This window comes from Plectropomus leopardus, chromosome 12, assembly GCF_008729295.1.
Source record: "Plectropomus leopardus isolate mb chromosome 12, YSFRI_Pleo_2.0, whole genome shotgun sequence".
Taxonomy (NCBI): domain Eukaryota; kingdom Metazoa; phylum Chordata; class Actinopteri; order Perciformes; family Serranidae; genus Plectropomus; species Plectropomus leopardus.
Window position 1 is genome coordinate 292,244 of NC_056474.1, and position 25,817 is coordinate 318,060.

The 25,817-nt window shown below is 33.8% G+C and overlaps 1 gene segment (V, D, J or C); it reads left to right on the forward strand.

The window, feature by feature from the left end:
- The window catches only part of LOC121951147, a 42,055-nt gene extending 16,970 nt beyond the window's left edge, over positions 1–25,085 (forward strand). Inside the window, 3 exon segments of the C gene segment in view lie at positions 22,838–23,044; positions 23,666–23,707; positions 23,809–25,085. Coding sequence covers positions 22,838–23,044; positions 23,666–23,707; positions 23,809–23,996 — 437 coding nt within the window.
- The last annotated feature ends 732 nt before the right edge of the window (positions 25,086–25,817 follow it).

The following is a 25,817-nucleotide window of genomic DNA, read 5'->3' on the forward strand; positions in this document are numbered from 1 at the left end:
GGAAAAGGAATCAAACTAACTGCCGAGAGCAGTGAGTATCCAAATATAATCATATTTAAGTGATGATAATAATAATAATAAGATAAATAACGGCTCTTATTTCATGTGGTTCGACTGGAGTTTAAACAGCCCGACTGGTTGAAAATAACAGTACAACAGTAAAGTTTCATTAATTAGAGTTAAAAAAAAATTACATTTGTAACTAAATAATTCAACAATGACTCAAAAGAACAACTTTGTCTAAATGTACTTAACTGGAAAACGCGCTTAGATTCTAACTTCCTAACATAATTTGAAATGTTTAATTATGAAAATGATAAATAGTCTTAAATTAATTTTATTTTTCAGATATTTTAAAGATAATTTTCTAAATCTATTCATTTCATGGACTTTGTGAAACATTTCTTAAGAAATAGTTTGTTGCCTTTTTGCACATTTTTAAAAGCAGCGCAAGAAAAGTGACGTCGCTCCACCTTCCACTCCGGAGAGCTCATTTTTAACCCTTTAGCAGTCACACTAAGAAATAGCAAAAAGATTATACAACATAACAGACAGCAGAATATGTTGAGAAAATGTATCAGTTTCTTGAAAACATTTACCATTATAATGCATGTAAAAAGTCAGTTTAATTAAAAACAAATCTGAAAATAGAAGTAACTTCACATAATAAACACATTAAAGTAAAACAAAAATATATAAATTCAAAAAAAAAAATGAATCTAGTAAAAAAATTCTGTATGAAATTGATGGTAAAAAAGATCAGTGTTATATGATGAAAATCTGAAATAAAAGTAACATTTTTAAAATACGCAACTAAACAAACACAAATAATGTTTTATTTTCTATTAATTTGTTTTATTAAAATAAAACTGGCAGATTTGAGAGATTTGCATGGATGTCATTTTTCTATAAATCTGTGTCAAAAAAAAGTTTACATTAAATAGTGTTAAACTTAAAAAATCACAAAAACCAAACACCACCGGCTCTCCCTCAACTATGAAACTAAACTGCTCCTTTAGTACAACAGATGTGTAATCTGTAATCCCGTCCACCTGTAATCTGATTTGAATCAATATTGGAGCCTGTGGTGGATGAGCTGCAGCAGTCCTGCAGCGTTCTGGTTTTTGTCCAGCTGAGATTCACTGTGTGACTTCTGGATCAGGAAACTTGAAAATGCTGTTTGGAGAAGGAATCAAACTGACTGTAGAAACCAGTGAGTATCATTAACTGATATATTTATATCATATTATTATTATAATTATGCATTAAAAATATTGATAACATAAAATGAATGAAAATATGTCAGTGTGCTAAAATCAACTCAATGCAAAGTCAAGTTTAAAATACTTAAAATGTTTACTTCTTCATTTTAATAGCTGCTATTAACAGGTTATTAACGGTAATTATTGTGGCTCGCGGCAGAAGCAGCGTCTGCAGTTATTGTTCAGCTCAGATTAACTGTGTGACTGCTGGAGGAGGAAACGTGAGACTCATTTTTGGAGAAGGAATCAAACTAATTGTAGAAAACCGTGAGTACCAAGAATTCATAAATTAGATAAAATAATTGGAATCGACACAAATGAAAATAAAAAGCCAGCTGCTAATGTAAATATGGTGACCGCACAAATTAATCACACATAAATCACTCAAAATGTAAATCAGTGGTAAATTAAAGGATAACAGCACAGCAAGTCATAGAGATCAATGTTAAAAAAATAAAGTGGTAAAACTGTGAAACAGGCTGAAATATGTAAATAACTCGTCAACAAGTGAAAGTTGAATTTAAAAGCCAAAATAAAAAGGCAGGTTGTATAAGACTCACTGGACCTGAAATAAAAGCCGCGTGTGGAATTCAGATTCTGTAAATCATTTTTAAAGGTGATCAGATGATGATTTTATTCTTTAGGTATTTTGGCGTCGTCGGTCATTTTTAGAAAACAGTGTGGTGGTCATCTTTATTTTCACTCTTGGACTTCAGGTGTCTTCTTTTAAATGCTTTCTACGTGCATTTCTGAGCTCAGGCAAAGCGGCTTTATTTTAGAGCACATTTCATACAGTGCAATTCAAAGCGCTTTACAGAGCAATCACATATAAAAACATATCAGCGGATACAGTTTTACAGTAAAAGAGTGAAGAGATGAGATGGATAGATGAGTCTTTTTCTGGACTGCAGCATATAAACCAACATCAGACGGCCGAATATCTCGAAGATCCAAATGTAATACGAGTGTTTGCAGATGATGGTCCGCTGTTTACTGACACACCGTTATTGCTCTGAGCAGAAACATTGTGTGACTGCTGCTGGAGCAGCATATGGGAAAATCATTTTTGGGAAAGGAGTCAGACTGACTGTTGAGGCCAGTGAGTATCATTATCATTTTATATTTCATTATCATTGAGCTGTGGCTCAGTTTTTTTTAGGCAAACATGTAAATGTAAAATCCAGACTGTTGCTGGAAAAAACTTAAAACTGGCTGTGATCCTGAATATTAATATTTTAATTAATTATAGTGAAAGTTAACGGTCACATTTTAGAGGAGAGACTTGAACAAACACAAATTTCACTAAACATACTTCTGCGACCTGCTGGCGTCAGAGTTAGAATGAATTATGATGAACTTATGTTAAAGGTACTTTACTGGCAAAAGATGCAGAGCAATCAAAGTCAACGGGACAAATCCATGCAATAAGTTAACACTCATGAACAAAAGTATTCTTACTGAATGTGAACATATTAACCACCATAAGCTTAGCTTCAGATACCGAGCCTTTACACATTTCTCTGCAGGACTTTTCTCGTACTCTCCTTTGTGTCATCACTGGTCATATACTTTATTTGTTTAATTCTTAAATGTTTTATCCCCACTGACGTTATTTCGAGCTTCCTGCAGTTCGTATAAATGACCAGAGTAGATTTTGTCCCGTTGTCGTCATTAATCTCTGGGTTTCTGTGGTTGGACTTCTCTCAGTGTGGCTGGCTGTGGAGTTTATAACCTCATCTCTGACTCCAGGAAGATAAAATAACAAAAAGGCCTGTTAATAAAATAATTATTAAAGAATTTGAAAAAATAAATAAATAAAATTTAAAAGTAATATTATTAAAGTAATTGCATGAATTGAAAGAGGCAGTACATAAACCCCATCACTGATGTCAGTAAAAACCTTATATTATTGGTGATCTTTTATGCTTTCACATCAGTGGCGATGTGATAATATGAATTACAAGTTTCTCAGCATCTTAAAACCTTAGAAGTCTTTAGATAATATCAGAAATACACTAATGTCCCGCTAAAACAAGAAAGTTTACAAAAAAGACAAGGCTCTCATCTGACAATAATGATAACAATGATAAATAATATTTAACTTTATTTATAGAGCACTTGTCTTAACAGCAGATTCAAACCAAAGAGCAATAAAATAACCATAGAAAATGTAAACAGTGATCACTAAATATAGACAATGAGGAATAAATGAAAGTTTAAGAACAATGTAATGTAATATTACAAAGTTTAAGATTTGGTAGAAATATACCTTAATGTAGGTGCTGTTTTTAGCAAAACTGTTTTCAAAAATCTGAATATTTAAATCTAAAATAGCTCGATGGTGAGAAGGTCTGTGCAGTAATTGTTCAGCTGAGATTCACTGTGTGACTGCTGGAGGAGCAAACTTTAAACTTCTTTTTGGAGAAGGAACCAAACTAACTGCAGTAATCAGTGAGTGTCAAAAATTCATATATTTGAATTTAACCGTTTGTTGAATGCTCATGGGAAGCTATTTTTGGTACTGACGCAATTTAAAGTCAAAGCATCTCCAGCTGTAAACTTTATGAAAGCTAAATGACGAGGCAAATCCGTTTTATATAGCTGAAATCATGTTATTTTGTCCTATCTCAAACATTTTGACCATGATAATATTTGTAATTTGTCAGCAGCATATTGCAGGAATTGCATATTTTCTGAGTTATTACTACATGTTTTAAATACTTAAAAGTTCTCTTTGGGATTCATAGAAACAAACCTCCACGTCTGAGTTTATGTGGTTGAATTTCTCAGAGTGTGACGTACTCTGGAGCATCTAAACTCACCTTTGGATCCGCTGTTAAACTAACAGTTTTGTCCAGTAAGTAAAATGATTGATGATTTAATTTAGGACGGTCTCTGGAGATGCACCCACATCTTGCTAAGACAAGCATGTTTTACCTCATTCCTTAAATTTCAAAACTTTTAGATGCATTTATTTTGAACGTGGCAGGAGTCAAGTCAGTTTTATTTATAGAGCCCATTATCACAAAACATGGTTTGCCTCAGAGGGCTTTACAGTGTACGACATCCCTCTGCCCTCAGACCCTCACATCACCCAGGAGCAATATATTAAAATTAGCCCAAAACAAACAAACAGACAGACAGACAGACAGACAGACCATTAAGTCCCCTTCACTCCTTTATAAGACGAATGACTTTTTGCTTTAATGTTCGTCCTCTCTTTACCGTTTGCAGTTAGCTGTATTGCGTCCAGTGTGATGATGAAATAGTCTCTGTAGTTATTGTTCAGAGAGATTCACTGTGTGACTGTTGGAGGAAACAGACGGCAGATTTTTGGAAAAGGGAGCAAACTAACAGTAGAAAGCAGTGAGTATTACCAGTTTAAATATTCAAGACTGACAAACGCTTTTTTATGCAGTTTAATTTTTACCATCATTCAAACAAAGCTCTGTTTGTGACTGACGTAATTATGAAAGAAAGCAAAGATCACATGGAAGAGTTCGTCTGGCTTTTGCAAATCAGCCTGAATTAAAAAGACTAATTTTTGAGAGTAATTGTGTTTAATGGAACAATGAAACATGCAGTTAAAAATAGCATGTTGGTAAAAATAAAGCTGTTTGCAGACGATGCCGTGCACTTTATCACTCGTGAACTTTAAACTGCAGTTTTTTTGTTGAGTTAACAAACACTGTGTGACTGGGACAGGAAACTGGAAAGTAATTTTTGGGGAGGGCATCAAAGTGATCATAGAGACCAGTAAGTTAAGTTTATTACTTTTTTTGAATATTACTTGTTACTGAATGATATTCAGATTATCGAATTGGGCACATTAATAAACTAAAAACCCCATGAAAGAACAAATATCTGTTCAGGCCGTCCATTCTTCACTTCCTGCAAACAAAAGAACCACCTGCGCTTTATTTGTTTGTTTTGATTGTGCAGCAAATTAAAAACTTAATCTACTTTATTATTTAAACCACGAGTGAATTTAACAAAAAACCCCACTGTGCCACATAATAAGAAATATTCTTACGTATTATTACTGTGCATATTGATCCCTTTATTTGTGACGACGCCTTTCTTTTGTTACTCGTAAACCTCAGCAAACAGCAGAACAGTACAGTGCAGTCAGCTGCTTTCAGATTTAAACGAAAGTCATACGTTTAAAATGAGCAGAGTGAGAATATTCCAAATTAAAAACATAAACTTTAGATGTTTTGTCAGCTAATTGTAATAAGAGAAGCAAACTCGTCTCGCACCGACGCTGTTAATAACATGCATCAAAATAGTGATTACAAAATAATGTATTTGTGCTCTGAAACCGATGGACTGTCGGCCGGTTTGGTTTTGATGCCTCAGAAAATGATTCTTGAGATTTACGTCTTTGGATTCATGACTGTGTGAATGTTGATGGTTATGGGAACAAAGTCATCTTTGGTTCTGGCACAAAACTGAATATTGAATCAAGTAAGTTACATGATTTTCTTTTGAGGCAGAAGACACTTTGAAGAAATTTTGGTGAAATTTTGATGCATTTAAACAAGTCTGATTCAGCATTTTGAGCCGTTTCGACACCAGCAACCTAAATGCTTCAAAAAGAGCTCCAGACCCGCGTCTCGCTGCGGTAACTGTTCGACCTTTTGCTTTTCAGTCTTTTTTTTTGTTTACACATTTATGGCACCAAATAATTTTTTTCTTCCTGAATTGCAGCCATTCTCATCCCTACATTTAATTTCCTTTTAAGCTTAATAACACGAACATATGAACTGCGCAAATATCATTTGGCTATTTTAAAACTGAAACAGAGAAGCCTGATGAGGAAACAGCTCATGTCATCCATGTCTGGGTTCACGCACTTGGCTTTCTCTTTGTGTGACTGCTTATGGAAACTCAATTTTCATCTTTGGTTCTGGGACAAAACTGAGAGTTGAATCACGTAAGTTTTTCATGAATTTGCGAGGAATAACCTAATGCAGCTCTGTAAACTCGACATTTTCATCTCGATTTATGCCAGCGTGAGTTTAAACATCGAACTCCGGCAATCGTTTCATTTCTGAAAAGCCACATTACGGTTTATGCACATGCTTAATATTTGAGTTAAGGTTTCTCATGCATAAATCCAATTTCTTTAAGCTGAATAACACATAGCACATATCTATAGTCTAATCCATTAAGGACATGAAACAGTGAGGGCAAAGTCCGGGCCACTGATCCTGTTGTTTTTGTATTTGCGTTTCCTGTTGTGTGACTGGAAATTCAAACGCGAGGCTCATCTTTGGTTCTGGCAGCAAACTTATAGTTGGATCAGGTAAAAAAATGACTTCATGTGTTAACAATAATGTTCAATCTAATGTAGCCGAACTCTTTTTTTTCATGTGGTTCTACAGTCTCTAATATAAAAAAACTTTATTCATATAGCAGCTTTTCAAAAACATTTACAAAATGCTTTTTGAACAAAGCAAAGCAGAACTGCACAGACGGCACAGACCTATTGAGCACAAGCGAGACCAAACGAGGGAAAAATTCAGATCAAATTAAACCCAGAGGATGAATAATGTAAGATTCAGGATGCATTATATCAGTCTAAAATAATACAAAGAAATAGACCAAATACGACAGCAACTAAAGCAATAAATGCGATAAAACCATGAATAAAATAAAACAAAAAAGATAAAAAGGTAAAATAGATCAAATGCAATAAAAGAAATTTAAAGAAATAAAGACGAGATCACAAAGAAACAAAACTAAAAAAATATCATAGCTGAACCTTAACTTAACAGAAATATGTTGTTATATTTCATTTCTAAAATATTACCTCTTCTTTGCAGTAAGATCTTTTTTTTTTTTTTTTTTCACTAATCACTAGTTTTGTTATAGGAATAGTTTTATCAGGAAAAAGTCAGTGATTGACTGCAGGGTTTATGTATCCGGCTCTTTTGTTGTGCGACTGGCTTTTCAAATGACAAACTCCTCTTTGGTTCTGGCACAAAACTGATTGTTGAATCCGGTAAGTTTCTTCATTTGATTTCCTCATTTTTAACAAATGTTGGATCTTAATTGAACATGTTTCACTTCATTCTGGGCGGCTGAAATGTCCACTGGCAAATAAAAAAATACTAGGTTAACCTTTACTTCACTCAGAAAATCTATAAAACTCAATTACACTTCTATAATTTCCATTTCTAAAACATAACATTTTCTGTATGCTGCGTCCTGATAGATATAAAATATTTCAGATGCTCATCTAGTGAATCTCAAATCCAGTTATTTTTAAGCAATCTCAGTTAGATTCAATTAGATTGGATCAGAAACTTTGAGGAAAAATCAGCCTCTTTTTAAATGTACGAGTTTCTTCGTGAGGAAACAGTTTGGCGGTAAATGTTTCGAGTCGAGGCACTGTGTGACTGATTCATCGGGAACTGGGAGGATGAAGTTTGGAAAAGGGACCAAACTGACGGTTGAAAGCAGTGAGTTTCAACAAATTTTAAATTCAACAGGAAAACGACTCATTTTAGTTGCATCCCAAATCTAAAGACATATTTTGACTCTGATAAAATTGTTCATGTTGAGGATTTCTGTCATTTGAGGCTCATAAAACCATTTCAAAACTCTTTCAAATTTAAAAAACAGTCCTCATCAACTCAAAACAAGACTGTTTTAACCCCGTTTGGGACAGCTCGCCTCGAGGAAATTATTAGCTTCCATAATATAGTTTACTTTAGAAGACAACATTAACGGTAACGGTAACGTTCAATAGTTGAGGATAAAATCTAAAAAGTTTGAAGGGGGTCCCCAAAACACTATTATTTATTCAGTAGTAAATGCCAATTTGAAAATTACAGCTGAATCGGGTATTCATATACATTTGTTTGCGGATGACGTGATTTAGTACTTCACTGTTTTTAAATTTAGATTTTGTCCAGAAAGAAAAAAAACTGAAACAGAGCTTGTTTTCTGATGAGCATTTTTTTGAGGAAGGAATCTGATTAGTTGTTGAGGGTCAAAGACTTCGACTCTAAATTTAAACAGTTGTTTGTGTTTTTGAAGCCACACGAGAAAACGGTTTATTGTTCCGATCGGATCCACCGTGCGACTGCTTCAGGATCTAACCGGAGGCTTGTTTTTGGAGAAGGAACCAAACTGACTGTAGAGAGCAGAATTTAAATATTCAATAAGTCAATTACAGTTTGTTCTGACAAGCAGACACAAGCTGTCTCTTTAACTTAGAAAAGCATAATTTATAGCCATCACTTCCCTCCTTAATTTATACACTTAACCCTAACCCTAACCCACTTTTTAAGCATTTTTAAACACTATGTGCACCTACAAGATTTTAAATAAATGCTTTTATTTCTACAGCAAAGTCAAAGATTTAACTCCCAGACTTTATGAGAAGTATTTAGATGTTTCTCATTTAAAAGATCTACATTAACGCAACAGCTGAGAGTTGAATAAGGTCAGTTATTAAGCTGTTTGCAGATGATGTGATTAAAGTTGTTGCTGTGACAAACTTAGTTATTGCAGTTATAGTTAAAGTTAAACTGGAAAATAACTTTTGCCGAAGGATTCATGCTGCATGTTGATGCCAGTAAGTATTGCTGGTTTATTTGTATAATGTGGTATATTTAGAGCGTGAGTCCATCAGGTTTTGTTCCTTAGCAGTGGAGAGATATCATGGGGAAAACATAAAACCAACAGAAATATAATTTGTTTTATATCATGACCACCACAAAATTACACGTTACCTTGAAAAACATGGATGAATCGTCAGCATGTACAGGTGCCAGCCCGTAATGTTGGAAACAGATCACATTAGATTAAACATACAGATTGAAATTTGACAAAAACCCACACATTTTAGATATTTTATTTTAATTACAATTCATTCAGAACTGCGTTCATACTCTTAAAATTTGAATAAGTCACCTTCATTATGATATGCAACTTTAATGAGTGCATAAATACAAATACAATCTGTTTTACATTGTAAACATATATATATATTTACTATAGCCTCTGATCACTGAGGTCCTTAGAAAAAAAACATTTGCCTCTCTAAAGATTCAAATAATTTACAGTTGAGATTTTGCTTATTCTGGTAATACAAAAGAAAAACAGTCTAATTAAAATCTAACCATATTTTAAACATTTATTTTCATTGCTACTAATGTCATAAAAAACATGTTAACATTCTGGACTGCACATATAAATCATTATTCTAGCATTTAAATCAATAAATTCACTGGACTTCTTATGAATCAGTCAGCTGTCGTATTTTAGTGGATGTTAGTGTTTTATGTATTTGACTTTCAAACTGTGCGACTGACTCCGGGCGTTACAAACTCATCTTTGGTGGCGGCACAAAACTGATCGTTGCCTTACGTAAGTCAGTTTCCAAACTTTAATGAAAAAGCACAACTTAATTCAACAATCTTTGTTTTTAGAGTAAAAAACATCAGCTGCAATGTTAGTGTTTATGATAAACGTTGTAAGATTTGCACATTCTCTATCTTTTGTGCTTCTTAGAATATATATATATATATGTGTGTGTGTGTGTGTGTGTGTGTAATGTTTTATATTACTCTGCCATTTTTTAAATTTAACAACACTCACAATACTCATAACAATTCATTCACAAGTGCGTACCTTAAAAACAGGTTATTTTGAATTCCAGCCCAGTAAACGTGTTTCCACACAGACAGTTGGACCGCTGACCTCAGACTGGCTTCTAATATGTAAAAATACGTCAGTTTCTTAATCTTAATTCTTAATAGTTTTCAGGACTGTCTGCATTTGTTTTTGCTGAGTGTGTTTCCAGTGTGTGAATGCTGGAGTGAAGCTCCTCTTCAGCACTGGATCGACTCTGCGTGTCCAAACAAGTAAGAAGAAACTTTTTAAACTTTTTAAAAAGGTAGTTATTGGAAAAACAGCAAATGCACGCAAAATAAACATATAATTTAGTTCCTTTATCAGAATCTGACACTGGACTGCTGAAGGTTAAACTTCAGCGGAGGGAACGAGGACTGAAGGAATAACCCAGCAGCCTGTTATCACTCTGGTTAGTCAAATCCAGAATAACATGAATCCTGTTATGTGTATTCTAATATCATGATGACGGCAGTCACATATCATAATTAGTTTGAGTTGGAAAATTAGGCCATTATAGTTCATAAGTAAAAATGCTCGCGTACCATCTGCAGTAGCAGTTCTGCTGTGACCTTTTGTCCTTTTTTTCTGTAGCCTTTCCATAAATGAAGTATTCAAAAGTTTTGGATGTTAAAGACATGTAGGTATTGTAGCTGTGGGTCAGTGTTTCTGTAGCTGTTGTTGTCACGGTGTGACTGGATCTGGACTCAATAAGATCCTCTTCGGCTCCGGCACCAAACTGATGGTAGAATCCAGTAAGTTTGTTTTTCTCACGTTATCAGCTGACGTCCGATCTTTGATCTAATCTCTGACTCTGGACTCGCGTCACGTCCACTTAGATTGTACATTTTGGTCAAAGTGTAAACTATCTTTTCAGAAAGGTTTGTACACGGTAAACAGAAACATGCTCATTTATCCCTCGACCCTTTGAAACCTGAGCAAATTGGTTTGATTTCTTTCATAAACCGGGGAAAAGGCCATATACATTTTAAGAAGGCATGGCCCAAAAATAGCAAGAAATTTGTTAAAATTTACAAAAAATGACCTGAATATGAGCAAAAAAATTAAAAACAAACAAACAAACAAAAAAAAACCACACACACACACAAGAAAATGAGCCAAAAAATAAAATTAAAAAACGATATATTGTTCTGTTACATAATTCTTTAATATATAATATAATGATTCTATATATTTTTCTTTGGCTATTTCACTGTGGTTTTTGATAATTTTCATGTAATTCTCCCTCTTTAAAAAACAAATAAACAAACAAAAATGAATTTTCTTCATCAACTTTCATTAATTAGATATTTATTCCCCAAAAATTGGTTTGGGGCCAGGTCATAAAGGGTTAAATATAAAGATTATTCTCCATTATAGAGCTAAAGATTTAAACTTTTGAGTAATTATCAGGGTTTTGTTAAAGAAAAAATGCATTTGGTTTATTTGAGGGTTATTGTGAGAAGACCAGTCATCCAAATTACACTAATTACCTTCAACACAAATAAGTTTTTTGCCTCAGTGACAGAAAAAAACCTTTAAAGTTAAAAATGCAGGGTTTTAAAATTAAAGTCGTTTTAATGGCAGTTTTTCCTTTTTTTAAAAAAAAATTATTCAGTCACTATTTAAAGGGTTGGTGCAAAACATGTCTAGCTAATATTTTCATCCACCGTCACCAATAACAACAATAATGAAGGTGAAAGGAGAAATCCTCGTGAACTTGAGATTATTTTAAGAAACAAGTTCTTTGTATATGTTTAAATAACATCGACAAAATTACTACAGACACGAACATCCTTTATTGTTATTATTATTATTATTATTATTATTATTATTATTATTATTATTAGACTTAATTTGACTTTTTCCAGGTGCAAACTGGTTAATATTTTGAGACGTCCTTCTTTAGCAGCAGATCAGTCGTAGGATTTAAATCCAGCCAAAACTGGATTGGCAGCAGATCGATTCTGTTTGTACAAATCAGGAAGAAAATCAGCTTCTGTAAAATAAACCTTTTCTAGCTTTAAATATCAGTTTCCCTTTGAAAATGTAACTGTGGAAATTTAAAGTTTACGTTAATAACCAAAACTTTTTACCGTGAAAAAAAGTTTCAGGAGAGAAAATGACAATATATGATTAGAATTATACAAACAAGAAAACATTTTTCATATCTGATCAATAATGGATGACAAAGATTTGAGTCTATCTTAACAAAATATGAAGCTCGAGTTTTTGACTCGCAGCCGAGTGCTGTGTGACTGACTCTGGACTCCGAAAACTCTACTTTGGAGGAGGAATCAAGTTAATTCTTGAAAGCAGTGAGTTAAATCTCATTTATTTATCTTTATTTGTAACAAAAAGTGATTCTTTCAGACTGTTTTCTCTTCACCTCAATTTGATACAACAAAAGCGATCAGCAGTCAGGTTAATCTTTTTAATCACTGACTGTTTTCTTGAAAAACTGATTAAATAGTTCATGTGGGCTCATTGCTCACAATCACACCCAAAATTAGCAAAATGATCAACTTTAACAAAAACCATCTGACTGCACACGAAAAAACCATCCAGACTGAACAGATTTAACTTTTGTTAAAATGTGTTTATTAGCACCAAATCTTTAATACTAATATTGAAATTAAACCAATTACACCTTTAAATTCACCTTTAAATGTTCTTTTATCTTCTGAGAATTAAAGCTAATTACACAGAATTTCTTATTGCAGAAAAGAACAATACAAACATCTACATTTACTCCAACGATTTTATCAAATGCTTCTTGAGCAAAACCACAAATGTACACAAACAAAATAATTTTTAAAAATCATGTAGTTGCTAAGTTTTTATGATTCTTGGCGTTTGTGAAGGAGGTTGTGAGTTATCGCTCAGCCGTCCTGAACTGTGTGACTACAGGCGGTTTTGGAAAACTTCAGTTTGGATCTGGCATTAAACTCATCGTCCATGATGGTGAGTAAAAACTGCTGATTGCAATTAAATCATAAAGACAAAAATGTGATTACTTATTAAAGAAATATATATATATATATATTTCAGTCTGACACTTGTCATTTAATCCATTAAAATGTGATGAGAAGAGCCTCCTCCTGTAGGAAAATACAACACAAATATCTTGAATTTCATGGGTGACTCCAAAGTGTTGATCAGCTCTTATGTGAACATGAACAAATATACAAAATCATTACAAAATTATCACATTTGATTTTCGAATTCAAAAAAGAGTTCATTTAACATTAAAATATTTTCACCAGAAGTTAAAGGAGAGAGTGAAATCCACAACTCTAAAAACATTCTGCAGGTGTAAATGCCTTTATTTTTTTAATGGATTAAAATGGTCAAAAATCAAATCTTAATTCAGCCGCCCGCAGAGTTTATGTGGTGAAGCGTCTCAGTGTGTGAATGACGGGACTGGAAGGCTGAAGTTTGGACGAGGGACTGAGCTGAAAATACAAATCAGTAAGAGTTTATGTTCATTAACCAGAAACTAACTGAGTCAATCTGCGACAACTCATTTACCAGCTGAAACCAAAGCTAATTTATCAATTAATATTGTTCAAAAACACAAGAAGAAGTTAGAGGGTATGAGTTACTAGAAAGTTACCAGAGATTTACCCCCAGAAAACGGGAAAGAAAGAAAGATTTAAAAAAATGTGTAAATATTAAGATAAAATACTCAATAATATTTACATGATTAATATTATAAATATAGTTTTCTGGACATTTTCCGTATTTGATTCAATTATTATAAACTTTTTACTAATTTCTCAATCCCGATGTCTCGTTTTCTCTTTTAAATCCTTTGTTTAAGGTCTTTTTTTGTCATCTTTCCCTAGTTTCTTGCAAATTGTGGGACATCTCAGGTCAAGTTGCTCATTGCCTTTTTAGTCGCATTTTCAAAATAAATCAAACCAATTTGCTCAAATTTCAAAGGCTTAAATTTTTGTGAAGAGCGTCAGAGCGCAGCACATAAAACCTGAGGTCATTCCAGGTTTCAGAGGATTAAATCACAAAAAAATAGCATTCTAAAATAGTAATTTTTATTTTTTGTAATTTTAATAGTTTCCCACTGCTATGTGAGGGAATAAAAAGCTGCGTTAGATAAATTATATAAAGTTACTTGACTGGCAGGAAAGTTATTGATGACAATATTGAGAAGCAATGATTCAACTCTTACAAAAATGAAATATTAGCTGCTAACAGTCGTGGTAACTGAACACTTTTTGGAAGTTTTGGTTGTCCTAAAAGGGAAATGTTATTTCTTTAAGCTCTGCTAACTACCTTTAATTATTATGCTTCTATATTTGACATCAAAAAGAAAAAACAATGAAATAATAATAATAATTTCATGTAAAGAAATTATTAAGAATAAGTAAATTATTAGATAAGAATAAAACAAAATGCAAAAAGACAATTTGTCCATTCACAGGAGCAATTTCATCACGTTTCTAAATACATCAAATTAAATTACCTCCATACATCAGTTCTTCATAGATTTTAAAAGATCTCCCATTTCAGAAAGAAACTGAAACATACAAAGAGAAAACATGAATAAAACCTCGTATTTCTGAAGTCTTTCAAACCTCTGAAGTGTCTCAGTAATCGTTCAGCCTCCCTAAACTGTGTGACTGGAGCTGCTTTCCAAAAACTGCAGTTTGGATCTGGAATTAACCTCATTGTCCATCAAAGTGAGTAAAATTAGTTTTTGGGATAAACAGGCATAAATATAAACATGTTTCTCCTTTTAACTGAACATTTAATCATTTTAAAAGTTATGAGAACAAGGTGTTGTATTGCAGGAGTAACATTTTGCAGAAAAAATTAAGATAAAAATATAAAGATTTACTTTGGGAGCTTTAAAGTTTTCATCAGTGCTGATGTGATGTGAAAAATCTCGCAGTTATTAAGACGCTGAAACTCTAAGTGTTTGTGATGTAGATTGTGAGTTATCGATCAGTCCGACTGAACTGTGTGACTGCAGGCGGTTACCAAAAACTGCAGTTTGGATCTGGAGTTAAAGTCATCGTCCAGAACAGTGAGTCAAAACTGTTAAAAACATATAAATTATTAAAACTGATATCTCATAAGATCTAACAGTAATGTGAGGATAAACAAATATTTGTATGCGAGTCCTCCAAAATTTTCATCAGAAACTACTTAAGCAAAATGACAAACATGCAAAAAGAACAAAATAAATGAATTAAAAAAGTAAAGTAATTGAAAGAAGCAGAATTTGTGAAGGAGGTTCTGAGTTATTATGACTGGTTCCCCAAAACTGCAGTTTGGATCTGGAATTAAAGTCATCGTCCTTGACTGTGAGTAAAAAAGTAAAACTTATTAAAACTTAAATCTTTTCAGAACAAAAGGTAATCTTGCTGTGATCAGCCTGCTGTTACTGTCAGAAAATATGAACATCAAGGCTAAAAATGTAAGTACTTCCAATTTTTTATCAGAACTTTGGCAGAACCACGAACATACAAAAGACAATATTAAAATCATAAAGTATGATTGGATTAAAGTTCGTGAAGGAGGCTCCGAGTTATTGATCAGCCTCCCTTAACTGTGAGACGACGACTGATTACCAAAGACTCCAGTTTGGATCAGGGACCGAACTCATCGTCAGGAACAGTGAGTAAAATCAGAACTGTGACAGAACAAACCCATAAATCTGCTCTGAGAGTAGAAAGAAATTTACCTGAATGAGTTATTCCATACAAATATTGAAGATCAGCGTGGCTACTGGCCCTTTATGTATATAAATGTGTTCAATAATTTGCTACCGACTGTTTTTAGGAATCAGCAACTGGATTTTAAACATTAGTTTCAACAATCAAACACATTCATCACCTATTTTGTCTTAGAAATAATGAAGGCGTTTAAGGGAAGGTTAAACCAGGTGTTACTGTTAAACCTTCTAATTATTATAATGACAGTAAACTAAGAACTAACATTTAACAGAATTTTGGCCAAAATTGTCAAGATTAAGTTTTATGCCTAAAAACGTGACTTAATTCACATTTTACCTGAGTGTTTGATTGCAAAGTGCAGCTGGGTTTAAGTTGACTCCGATTCTGCTCCCCGGTGTATTTGGACTGAACTCAGACACTGTGTGAATTACGCAGCCAACAAACTGCTGTTTGGATCCGGCGCTGAGTGGACAGTTTACACCAGTAAGTCTCTTTATCCGCCAAACTGGCCAGCGCCTTTTTCATTTTGAACTCGTGAAAAAAATCACTTCGGTTGCGTTTTTCCCCCCCGGGGCTTACATGGAGTTAAAAGAGTCATGTCAACATGGATCTTATTATATCTTATCTTATTATATCTAATTATTATTGAGTTTTTCATATTTAAACAAAAGCAATGACAACAATGACGTGAACACTGTAAAACTAAGATAAAAAAGGATAAAATAAAAACCAGCCCAAACTAACAATACGCGCTGCAAGAAATGTGCACATGGGCATGTAAAAAAAATGAATAAATACAATTTTATACATATATAATATAAATAAAGACATGCACATATCAGCATACATGCATATGTACATACATATAATGAAAAAAAATAAAAACATAACATATACAGGCAGTTAAGACAGAAAGCCCCCTCCAAAGAAAAAGTGTCATGCCCAGATCGGCATGTTGACTGCTGGGACCAACGCAGCAAGATCCTTTTTTTTGCCAAAAATAAAAGAGCAGTCAGCAAAGATTTAATGTCTGTAAAAGGTCGTCTGTAGTTTTTGATGTAACAGATAAAATGTTAAAGACATAGAGAATTGTTGACCAGTGACCTCCGGGATCGCAGAATGGACATCTCGTCAAAATGTTTGATTGAGATCACGTGACCAAAAAAAAAAACAAAAAACATGCAGAAATGTACTTTTTGCATTTAAAACAAAGGTTTGATGAGCTGTTGAACTTAATATTATCTTCAACTGTCTAATTTAAGACTGCAGTTTTCACTCGAATGCATCGGTCCTTGGTGTTTAATTCATAAGTAAAATTAATGCAGAACATTTCCGATTAAATCAAAGACGTAACGAATAAGATTTGGCTGAGGTGTATGTTTTGTCTAAGTTTGACTATTTCGTCATTTCAGTTATTAAACTCTAAATTTCAGACTAATTATGTTACAACAAAACAAACAGGCATTTAGATGCTGTTAAGAATGTTCTTATCGACTCTCATCTTTGAGATGATTGATCGTTTTATTTCATGGAGTTAAAAAATGAATATTTTAAAAGTCTTTGTGGTTTTTGAGCTGACGACATTTGCAGTGTGAATGACGCTGCACGCAAACTCATCTTTGGAAGAGGAGCTAGAGTCCTCATACAGCCCAGTAAGAATGAATCAAAAGCTTTTTTAATATCTGTTCGTTTGTTTGTGTGAGAATTACAATAACTTTGTTTCAAAAGTAATTTTCTGCAGTAAGCCACAAAGTGCTCAACAGAGCATCATAAAATACATCAAACTCTGCAGGACAAAATAAAATGGGAAACCATCGGAGATAGGCAGCAATAATGTGAATAAACTATTAGATTGTTGGATTTTCTCCTCTTAAAACTGCAGTTTGCCTCAAATTTTGGGGCCTTCAGAGAAAAGCTTTGTGAAGTCAATTCAACCCCAAATCCTCCAGTTTGATTAAACAATTAAAGAGTTAACCTTTAAAAATCAGCTTTGACTTTAAATATCTGAACAGAAACAAACGAACCCTCAGCTCAGTCACTGATCAATCAGCACCATATTTTTAAAAACTCTTACAGGTATAAATGAGTGTTTTTTGGAAAATTGTCCTGAATCCAGGATTGCCCGTTGAGATGCTCAGTGAGTTTGTGGCCTAAAGCGTCTCAGTGTGTGAATGACGGCACTCGGAGGCTGATCTTTGGACGAGGAACTGAGCTCAAAACACAAAACAGTAAGATTTTATGTTCGGTGAACAGAACAGATGATGAAAAACTCGCTGACTCACTAACAGTTTACAAAAGTCCAACATAACATTGTTAAAATGGCAAATGATATTTTACGACATTGGAATTCAGCAACAGTTGATTATTGAGTTAAACTAAGTTTAAAAAAGAAAAAAAAAAAGAAAAAAGTTAAACTAGAAAAAAAAAATCTCAATTATCTTGGATATGGATGGGATGATATCGAGGCTAAAGCTATAAAAATCACATGATAGAGAGTTTACTTAATGTCTGTGCAGTTACATCAAATATAAATATTCCTAAAGTCAAAAACAAATGTCAAGTGTTTGAGTTGTGACAAACTTTGGTCAAATTTAACTCTCAGTATACAAAAATACTACAGTGAGAGCTGTGAACCACCATCCTGTTCCTCCGCATCAGCTTTAAGACTCATTACAACATACAAATAGATCATAAACCAGAGTGTGAAATGATCACGGCGAAGACTGAAATGTGAATAATCAGAAGAGACGGTAAAAGTGAGAAGACGACAACAGTGTCGGTCGTTTTTGTCTCAGCTGTCGCTGATGTGTGACTCAGACTGGATCTGGAAAGATCTTGTTCGGATCAGGAATTCATCTGTCAGCAGAAACAAGTGAGTCTGCTTCTATTCATTAAACAGCTGATTATTTGGTCTCAGGTCCGTTTAAATGGTCCGTTTAAATGGTTAAATGGCTAAATTCAATGGTTTAAATGGTTTCCTTTTTAAAGCTGTAGTGAAAAATGTTTCAGGAAAAAATAAAAAAGGTAGGATGATTTAGTTACTTATTTCTAATTATTATAATTATGTATTTAGAATTTCTAGAGTTTAAAATATCTAGAATTTCCTTTTTTATTTCCCCCCCTTAATTTAAGGAAATTTTCAGGTCATTTTTGAATTATTATTATTAATTATTTTATTTCAAAAATTTAATTTATTTTTTTTTTTAACAAATTTCTTGTTAATTTGTGGTTCATTTCTGTTGATGGTCGTTCTTATATGTTTGAAAGAAGTCAAGCCAATTTATTAGCATTCACACGTCACAACTAAACTCTGGATGAGTTCATATTTAGAAAAGTGGTTTACAGTATCGTCAGACTTCAGATATTATCTTAAAAACTACAGAGTTTTTTTTTTTTTATAACTTTAACAGTCATTAAACATTAATATTGCAGTAAGAGTCATTGGATGGCGTTGATCACGTTAACACTGATGATCTGAGCTGCCGGGGTTTGTGCCGCTGCAGCTGCAGAGTCCATTTAATCATACAAACAAGTGAGTCATGAAAATCAAACTATGTGACTATTAGTTTCCAGTTTCTTTACTGATAAATGATCAGAACTGATCTGATCTGTCTGCACAAAGTTAAAAAAGTTAATCAGGTTGTAATGTTAAAACAATTACTTCAATAACTGATCAGTTAATTGAGAGAAAATTCACCACTGACAATTTTTGATGTTCAGTTAAATTAAAAACTGCCTGTTAATTATGTAGTTCTAACATCTTCAATGTAAAACATCCCTAAATCAACATTTACAGCTGCTTTTTAAAAAGAATAACTGACAGCGAGATGGTTAAAAGTGATGCCTGCTGATATGAAACACTCGATTTTATGAAAAAGTTCTCCAACAGCAGCCGAATACTTTTGATATGCTTTAGATCCTTTCAGCTCAGGTTCAGTTTTTTTTCTGATTCATCTTAATCAGTTACTGTTCAGCAACTTCTGAAACCATTAAAATGAAATTAGTGATGATAATGATCTATAATTAATTACTGCCATTTCTTTCAAAACTAATGAAAACCATCACCGGTGCAGGCGCACTGTTGATTTCCACGTTTTTGTGAAGGAGTTAATGTCTGTGTGACAAGTGGATGGAAAATAACGTTCGGCCGTGGGATCAGATTAAATGTGTGGCTGAGTGAGTCGAACTTATTCTCTTTATTTCTTTTATTAATAACATTCAACCCCTCGAGAGTTAATGTAAAATATGTCAGAATTAAAATACACCAAACAACACAATTTAACTAAAATGGCCTGTGATGTGTAAGTCGTTTAATATACAGAGTGACCAAAAAAAGCACGCACCGTCTCACTCAGGTAATAAAGGACTGAATGTACTGCGTGTTCACATATACTCTGTGTATGAATACACATGCTCACATATGTCCATAAAAATAACTGTAACACAATAACAGATACATCAAGACAAGTATACACACATCACTCTTCATATAAATCACAATACGCACAACATGTAGATTTGTTAAATTTATATAGAAACGTAAACAGATGTGTCGTCAGTATAACGAAGGATCTCCTGCAGTTTTTGAATGACGATAACTTGCTGTGTGAATAATAACAACTACAAATTTCTGTTTGGATCTGGAATCAAAGTTACTGTAACATCCTGTAAGTGCATTTTCAGTATATTCAGCCATTTAATAACATTCATCATTGTTATAAAAGTCTGCTCATTACAGTCAAACACATCATTAGAAATAATCATTTCAGTTTCTTTGTGTATGCTTTTTTATGTAACATTTTAAACTTGTACTTTTGCTATCTTTGTAATACAACTACTTAAAACAGAAATTTAACAAAGTTACTGATAAAGTGTCTACATTACGTCAAATTACGTCTTTAGTACCTCTTCTTATTCAAAAAAGTAAAGTAAAGTAGTAAGCAAAGCCAACAGTTAACATTTAGTCAAGAGTAACACGAGTCTCACTTATTTGAGCAGACGGACATATTTTTATTAAAACTAGTGATTTTTTTTCTTTTGGTGAAAGTAACAAGACGGGGAGGTCACTTTTAGAGTTTATTGCAGATAAAATTACACATGAGGCTTCCTGGGAATTAAAAATGTTTGTTAAATATGTTTTAAAAATCCCCCTCTCTCTGACCGCTGGTGTTTTTGCTGCCAGATAAATCTGTGTGCGAATAACAACATTAGATTTTTGTTTGGAGCTGGAGTTAAACTTACTATCATGGCAAGTAAGTGTTAGACTTTAGTTAATATTTCACTCACATTTCAATGTAATGCTGCAGATCTCATTGCTAAAAGGATGGTTCAGTGGTTTAATATTTCTAAATCTAGAAGAATGAAGGTACAAAGATCCTAAAGGACCTAAACGAGTCGAAACTGTCAAACACAAAAACAATATGTGACACAATTTGGAGTTTCCAAACTGATATTTGGTGCTGGAACATTAACTTGAAAATTAAAAATGGAAATCAAACTATGTAATCTCAAAATCCTACAAACTGTAATTTACAAATCTCTCTCAGTGACATTGGTATTGTGGATATAACTTTTTTTTTATAACTTTGCATCATGTCTCTTCATCCTAATTTTTTAATCCAGAGACGCTGCAGAACAACAGATTTTTGTTTTTCCAAACCACATTACATCACACGACTGCATAAAATAAAGACAGTATATGCTGTAAATTACTATTTTTATTTCCACTAATGATAAAAGTAAAAAACGAGTCAGTCGAGCCTAATTATCGTTATTGCTGAGGCATCAGTGCAGCTAAACGCTATAATGAACTGAAGATGATTAAATTTCAAATATTTAAAAAAAATCAATCAGGGCTGTTATGAGTTTGAGTTTTTTCAACATTCACGCTGACAGTCAACAACTGAATAAATGCAGAATTTACAATAAAAGAGGAAAGATATTTGTATATGGAATTCACCTAATAAAAAGAAAATAAATGTATAAAATCATATTAAAACTGTACATATTTAAGTACACACATACACCTATATATTTCTACTCATAGATACCATACATAGATAACATACACTTGCATACCACCATGTATACATTTAAAAAGCCATTAAAACAGCTAGATACATACACAACATAATACATTCAATCATCTGTCTTCAAGTCACTGATATTCTCTTTACAATATGCTAATGTATATAAATATATATACTAACACTTAAAACAAGAGGCCAGACATTTATTACACAAATGACTGATGACTTATAGTTATTTGATAAATACTGAAAAGTTTAGAACAGAGTACAGACCACCTGCATTCATATAAATCATGAGCAGCTTTAATGAGGGACCATGTACTGGTTTTGGTAACTGGTTTAGCTCCTGTGTGAATAACTTCAAAACCATATTTGGATCTGGAATCAGAGTGTTTGTGTTATCAAGTAAGTGTGCGTTTCATTTCCACATGGACACATTTTATTTGTCTTTGACATGTGGGAACATTTTTAAATTGATTAATGAATGTTGTCTGAAAGAGGCAAGTTTATTCAAATACTAAATACCACACAAGACAAAACACACCTGTTAGTATTCTGTAATAAATGATTACGCTGCCACAGTTAAACTGAGAAAAATACCAAACCCCATAATTTGGTATTTGCATAAAATGTATAAAGATGTACATGTTTTTTTTTTTGTTTTTTTTTTTTAACAAAATCCACTTTCTAAAAATATAGTTCAGTGTGGGAAACATACAATCGTTGGACCTCACTTTAAAATGTGTAAAAAAAAAAAAAAAAAAAAAAAAGTTCAGTACTTTTTGTAGATACAACAAATAAAGAAATACAATTTTAAAACTGAAAGAAGTGTAAAGAAAATGAAATGTAAACAGTTTTGAGTAATTAATAAAAAAGTGCAGTTCCATGTGCGGACGTGCCTTGTTTCATTAAAATCAGTGAAAAATTCTTATGGATAAAAATGCACACCTGAAGTTGAGCCTCTAAAAGACGTTTAGGAATAATTAAAGATTTGATTTGGGATTTTTTACTGTAAAACATTTTGATGAAGCCGAGTTTTAAATGTTTCAGGGCGACCTTCAGTCACAGTGTGTCTGTGAGTCTTCGGTTGGACGGAAAATCAAACAGCCAGAAAACATTTTCTGACCTCGAACGACAGTCAGCGATGTGTGAACATTTTTCTTCTGTTAATGAGTCGTCCTTTTGTTTTTTGTTCTTTCAGATGAGGAGTACAAGCCGTCCTACTACGAACTGTCAAAGGGTAATACGTCGGTGTGCCTGGCCACCGGCTTCAGCAGACACAAAGCAACAGTGAGCGAACACGGAAGTTTTTTCAATGAGACAAAGGCCGTCCGCATATCAGACGACTCGCTGTACAACCAGGTGGCTTTCATATCGTCCCCGGAGGAGAAGGAAATATGCCTGCAAGGTAACTGTCAATGATATAAATCAGTTTAGCCCAAGCTTGTTTGAATTCATTTGCACACACAAAAACTGCAATAAAATCCTGAGAAATAACAGTTAAAAAAAAAGTGTCAGTAGAAGCCAGCGGACCCCCCTCAGCTAAAAAACAATAATCAATAACAAAAGAGAAGAAAAGTTTTTAAAAAGATATACTGAAAAATAAGACAGAGATAAATGACAGTGAAAAGCAGAAAAAATAACCAGTCAGTCCACATTAACACGAACGTACAACACTTCTGCGGAGTCGTCTGGTTTATCATTTTAACCTGACCATAATGAAATCATTAAATGAACAGAAAATAAAAGTCAATCTGATATTCGCTCATATCACCAATACATTTGGAAAACAGATAATAAAACTGACGCGGTGAGTTCAGATGCTTTCGGACGATTATGAAAAGTAACCAAAAAGTTGAAATCAAAAGCTCATTTGAAAAAAATGGGGGTCAAAAGTTAAATCTGAAAAACAGTTGATTGTGGTGACCATGGTAACCAGGGTTATTAATAACACGTGTGGCTCGTTTTGTGAGACAAATAAATATGACGGTCATAACTAACGATCACTGGTTTGTCTGATTTCTTTCAGCTGCAGGACAATCTGACAAGTGTGAAGATAAACTGGAACAAGGTTCGTATTAAAGTGACCAAACAGCCGACTGAAACCCCGCTCGAGTTTAGATTTCATCTTTGTGGTGATGGTGATGATGATGACGATGATGATGTCTGCAGATGCTGAGGTGAACCTGATGACTGTGACCGTCCTGGGCCTCAGGCTGCTCTTCGTGAAGACGGTCGTCTTTAACGTCCTGCTGACTCTGCGTCTGTGGATCAGTCAGTGTGAGTACGAACCACACCACTCGGAGGCTGTCGGCTCCTCTGTGAGCTCAGATCAGACCGCCGTTTCTTCCGGTCGGTGATCGGATTTCAGCGTGAAGCCTCTTTGTTTTTTATCTGTTGTCCTGGTGACGAACATTTTCACAGCACGCGATTCTCCGAACAGAATCTGCGACAAACACGCCAAACTTCAGCAGCTCGTTCTCATTCCTAACTCTAAACGCCGCTGCCCGGTCAGTCATTTAGGCGTCACACACCGATGCCAAAGAACGCCCGAAGTGGCGGTACGATACGCCACTGAAGGGCGTCGGTTTCTGCGGCGGACGGGTCCAACAAACTCCGGACTGTCACCCAGGAGCCCGCAGTTTGGTTTCCGTATAAATGCAGATTGTAGCGCCTGATGGTTTATTCTGAAGCAAACCACAAGCTTTTGATACAAAAGGAAATCAGCGTAAAAACAAGGTGTTTAACCGGTGTTGTCATTTTATTTTGAAAAAGCTTTTATGCATCTAATGAGCAGAAACGGAACATTTCCTGTGAAAACGGAGGTGAATTTTTAAAAAGACAAAATGCATCAAAGAGGCGTAAACTGACATGCAACCCCGAACGTAAAATGTTCAAACTCCTGACTAGGAAGGACACGTGAAGACGTCCACGAGACACTTAACCGTTGATCCCGATCGTCCAGACCGCTGACCGCAAAGAGACACTGAGGCGATAAGCACAGTTACTTCCTCGACTTTGTGCTCTGAAAGTCTGAAAACGTCACGACTCGGTTTAACGTTGACTTTTTCTATGTTGCTTTTGATATTTCAACCAGAGTTCCCAGTCAGTTTATGGTCATACTGGTGCTGGTCTCCTTTGGATGCTGTTTTAACCCTTTAATTCCCCATCGCCTGGGTCATCATGAGTTTTCTTGAGCTGTATTCAGATGCCTTTTACAGGCGTCGAGCTGAAACATGAGAAAAAATGGTTTTATTTAATTTAAGAAAAAAAAAGATGAAAAAAATGCAATGAACAACAGAAATGTCTCGTAAATGATAAAAAACTCAATAAGAAAGTACCTGGGGGAGATTTATATTATCAAAAACTATGGAAAAATTTCATTTATAAATCTATTTGCTATATATTTACTCTACACAATGAAACTTTTTCTGCACGTTGTTTAGGTCATTTCATGTTTGTTTTTGTTTTTTAACTATTCTTTTTGTTGGTGTTGTTGTTGTTGTTGTTGCTTATTTTCAGGTAATTTTCTTGTATCTTTTTCTTGCAATTTTTTTGGGCCATTTTTTTCAAGTTGCGTTTTTCCTCTTGTGCCTTTCAAGGAAATCAAGCCCATTTGCTCAGGTTTCAAAGGGTTAAAAATGTGCCTGTATGATAAATGTTCTGCAAAGGTAGAAGTGTTTGTAAATGAAAAAATAATATTACAAATAAAATATGCTCATGAAATATTCATCTCAAACTAAAAAGAATAACAGTGTAAACACACACACACACACACACACACACACACACACACATATATACATATACATATATATACATAATATATACATACATATATATATATATATATATATAAGAGTAGAGAAAAGATTCTAATTCAAAGATAAATCTTTAAAATTCTTCAAAATGTCATTTGAGTTTCACTTATGTCGTCTGAATCTGAATAAAACAGAAACTGTCACATTTTGGAAACCTGCAGAGTTTTCGCTGCTCTGTGCGTCTCTGGATTTGTATTAAATCTCTTTCAGGTCACATTCATTTAATATTATTTTGTGTTTTATTTTGTAGAAACTGCAGAACTTCAGAAAAACCTCCATGATGGAAGAAGAAGGTTTTTCGGATGGACTGGATGAGGACATCGCTCAGCCTCGTCTCCTGACGTCTCATTTGATGGACAG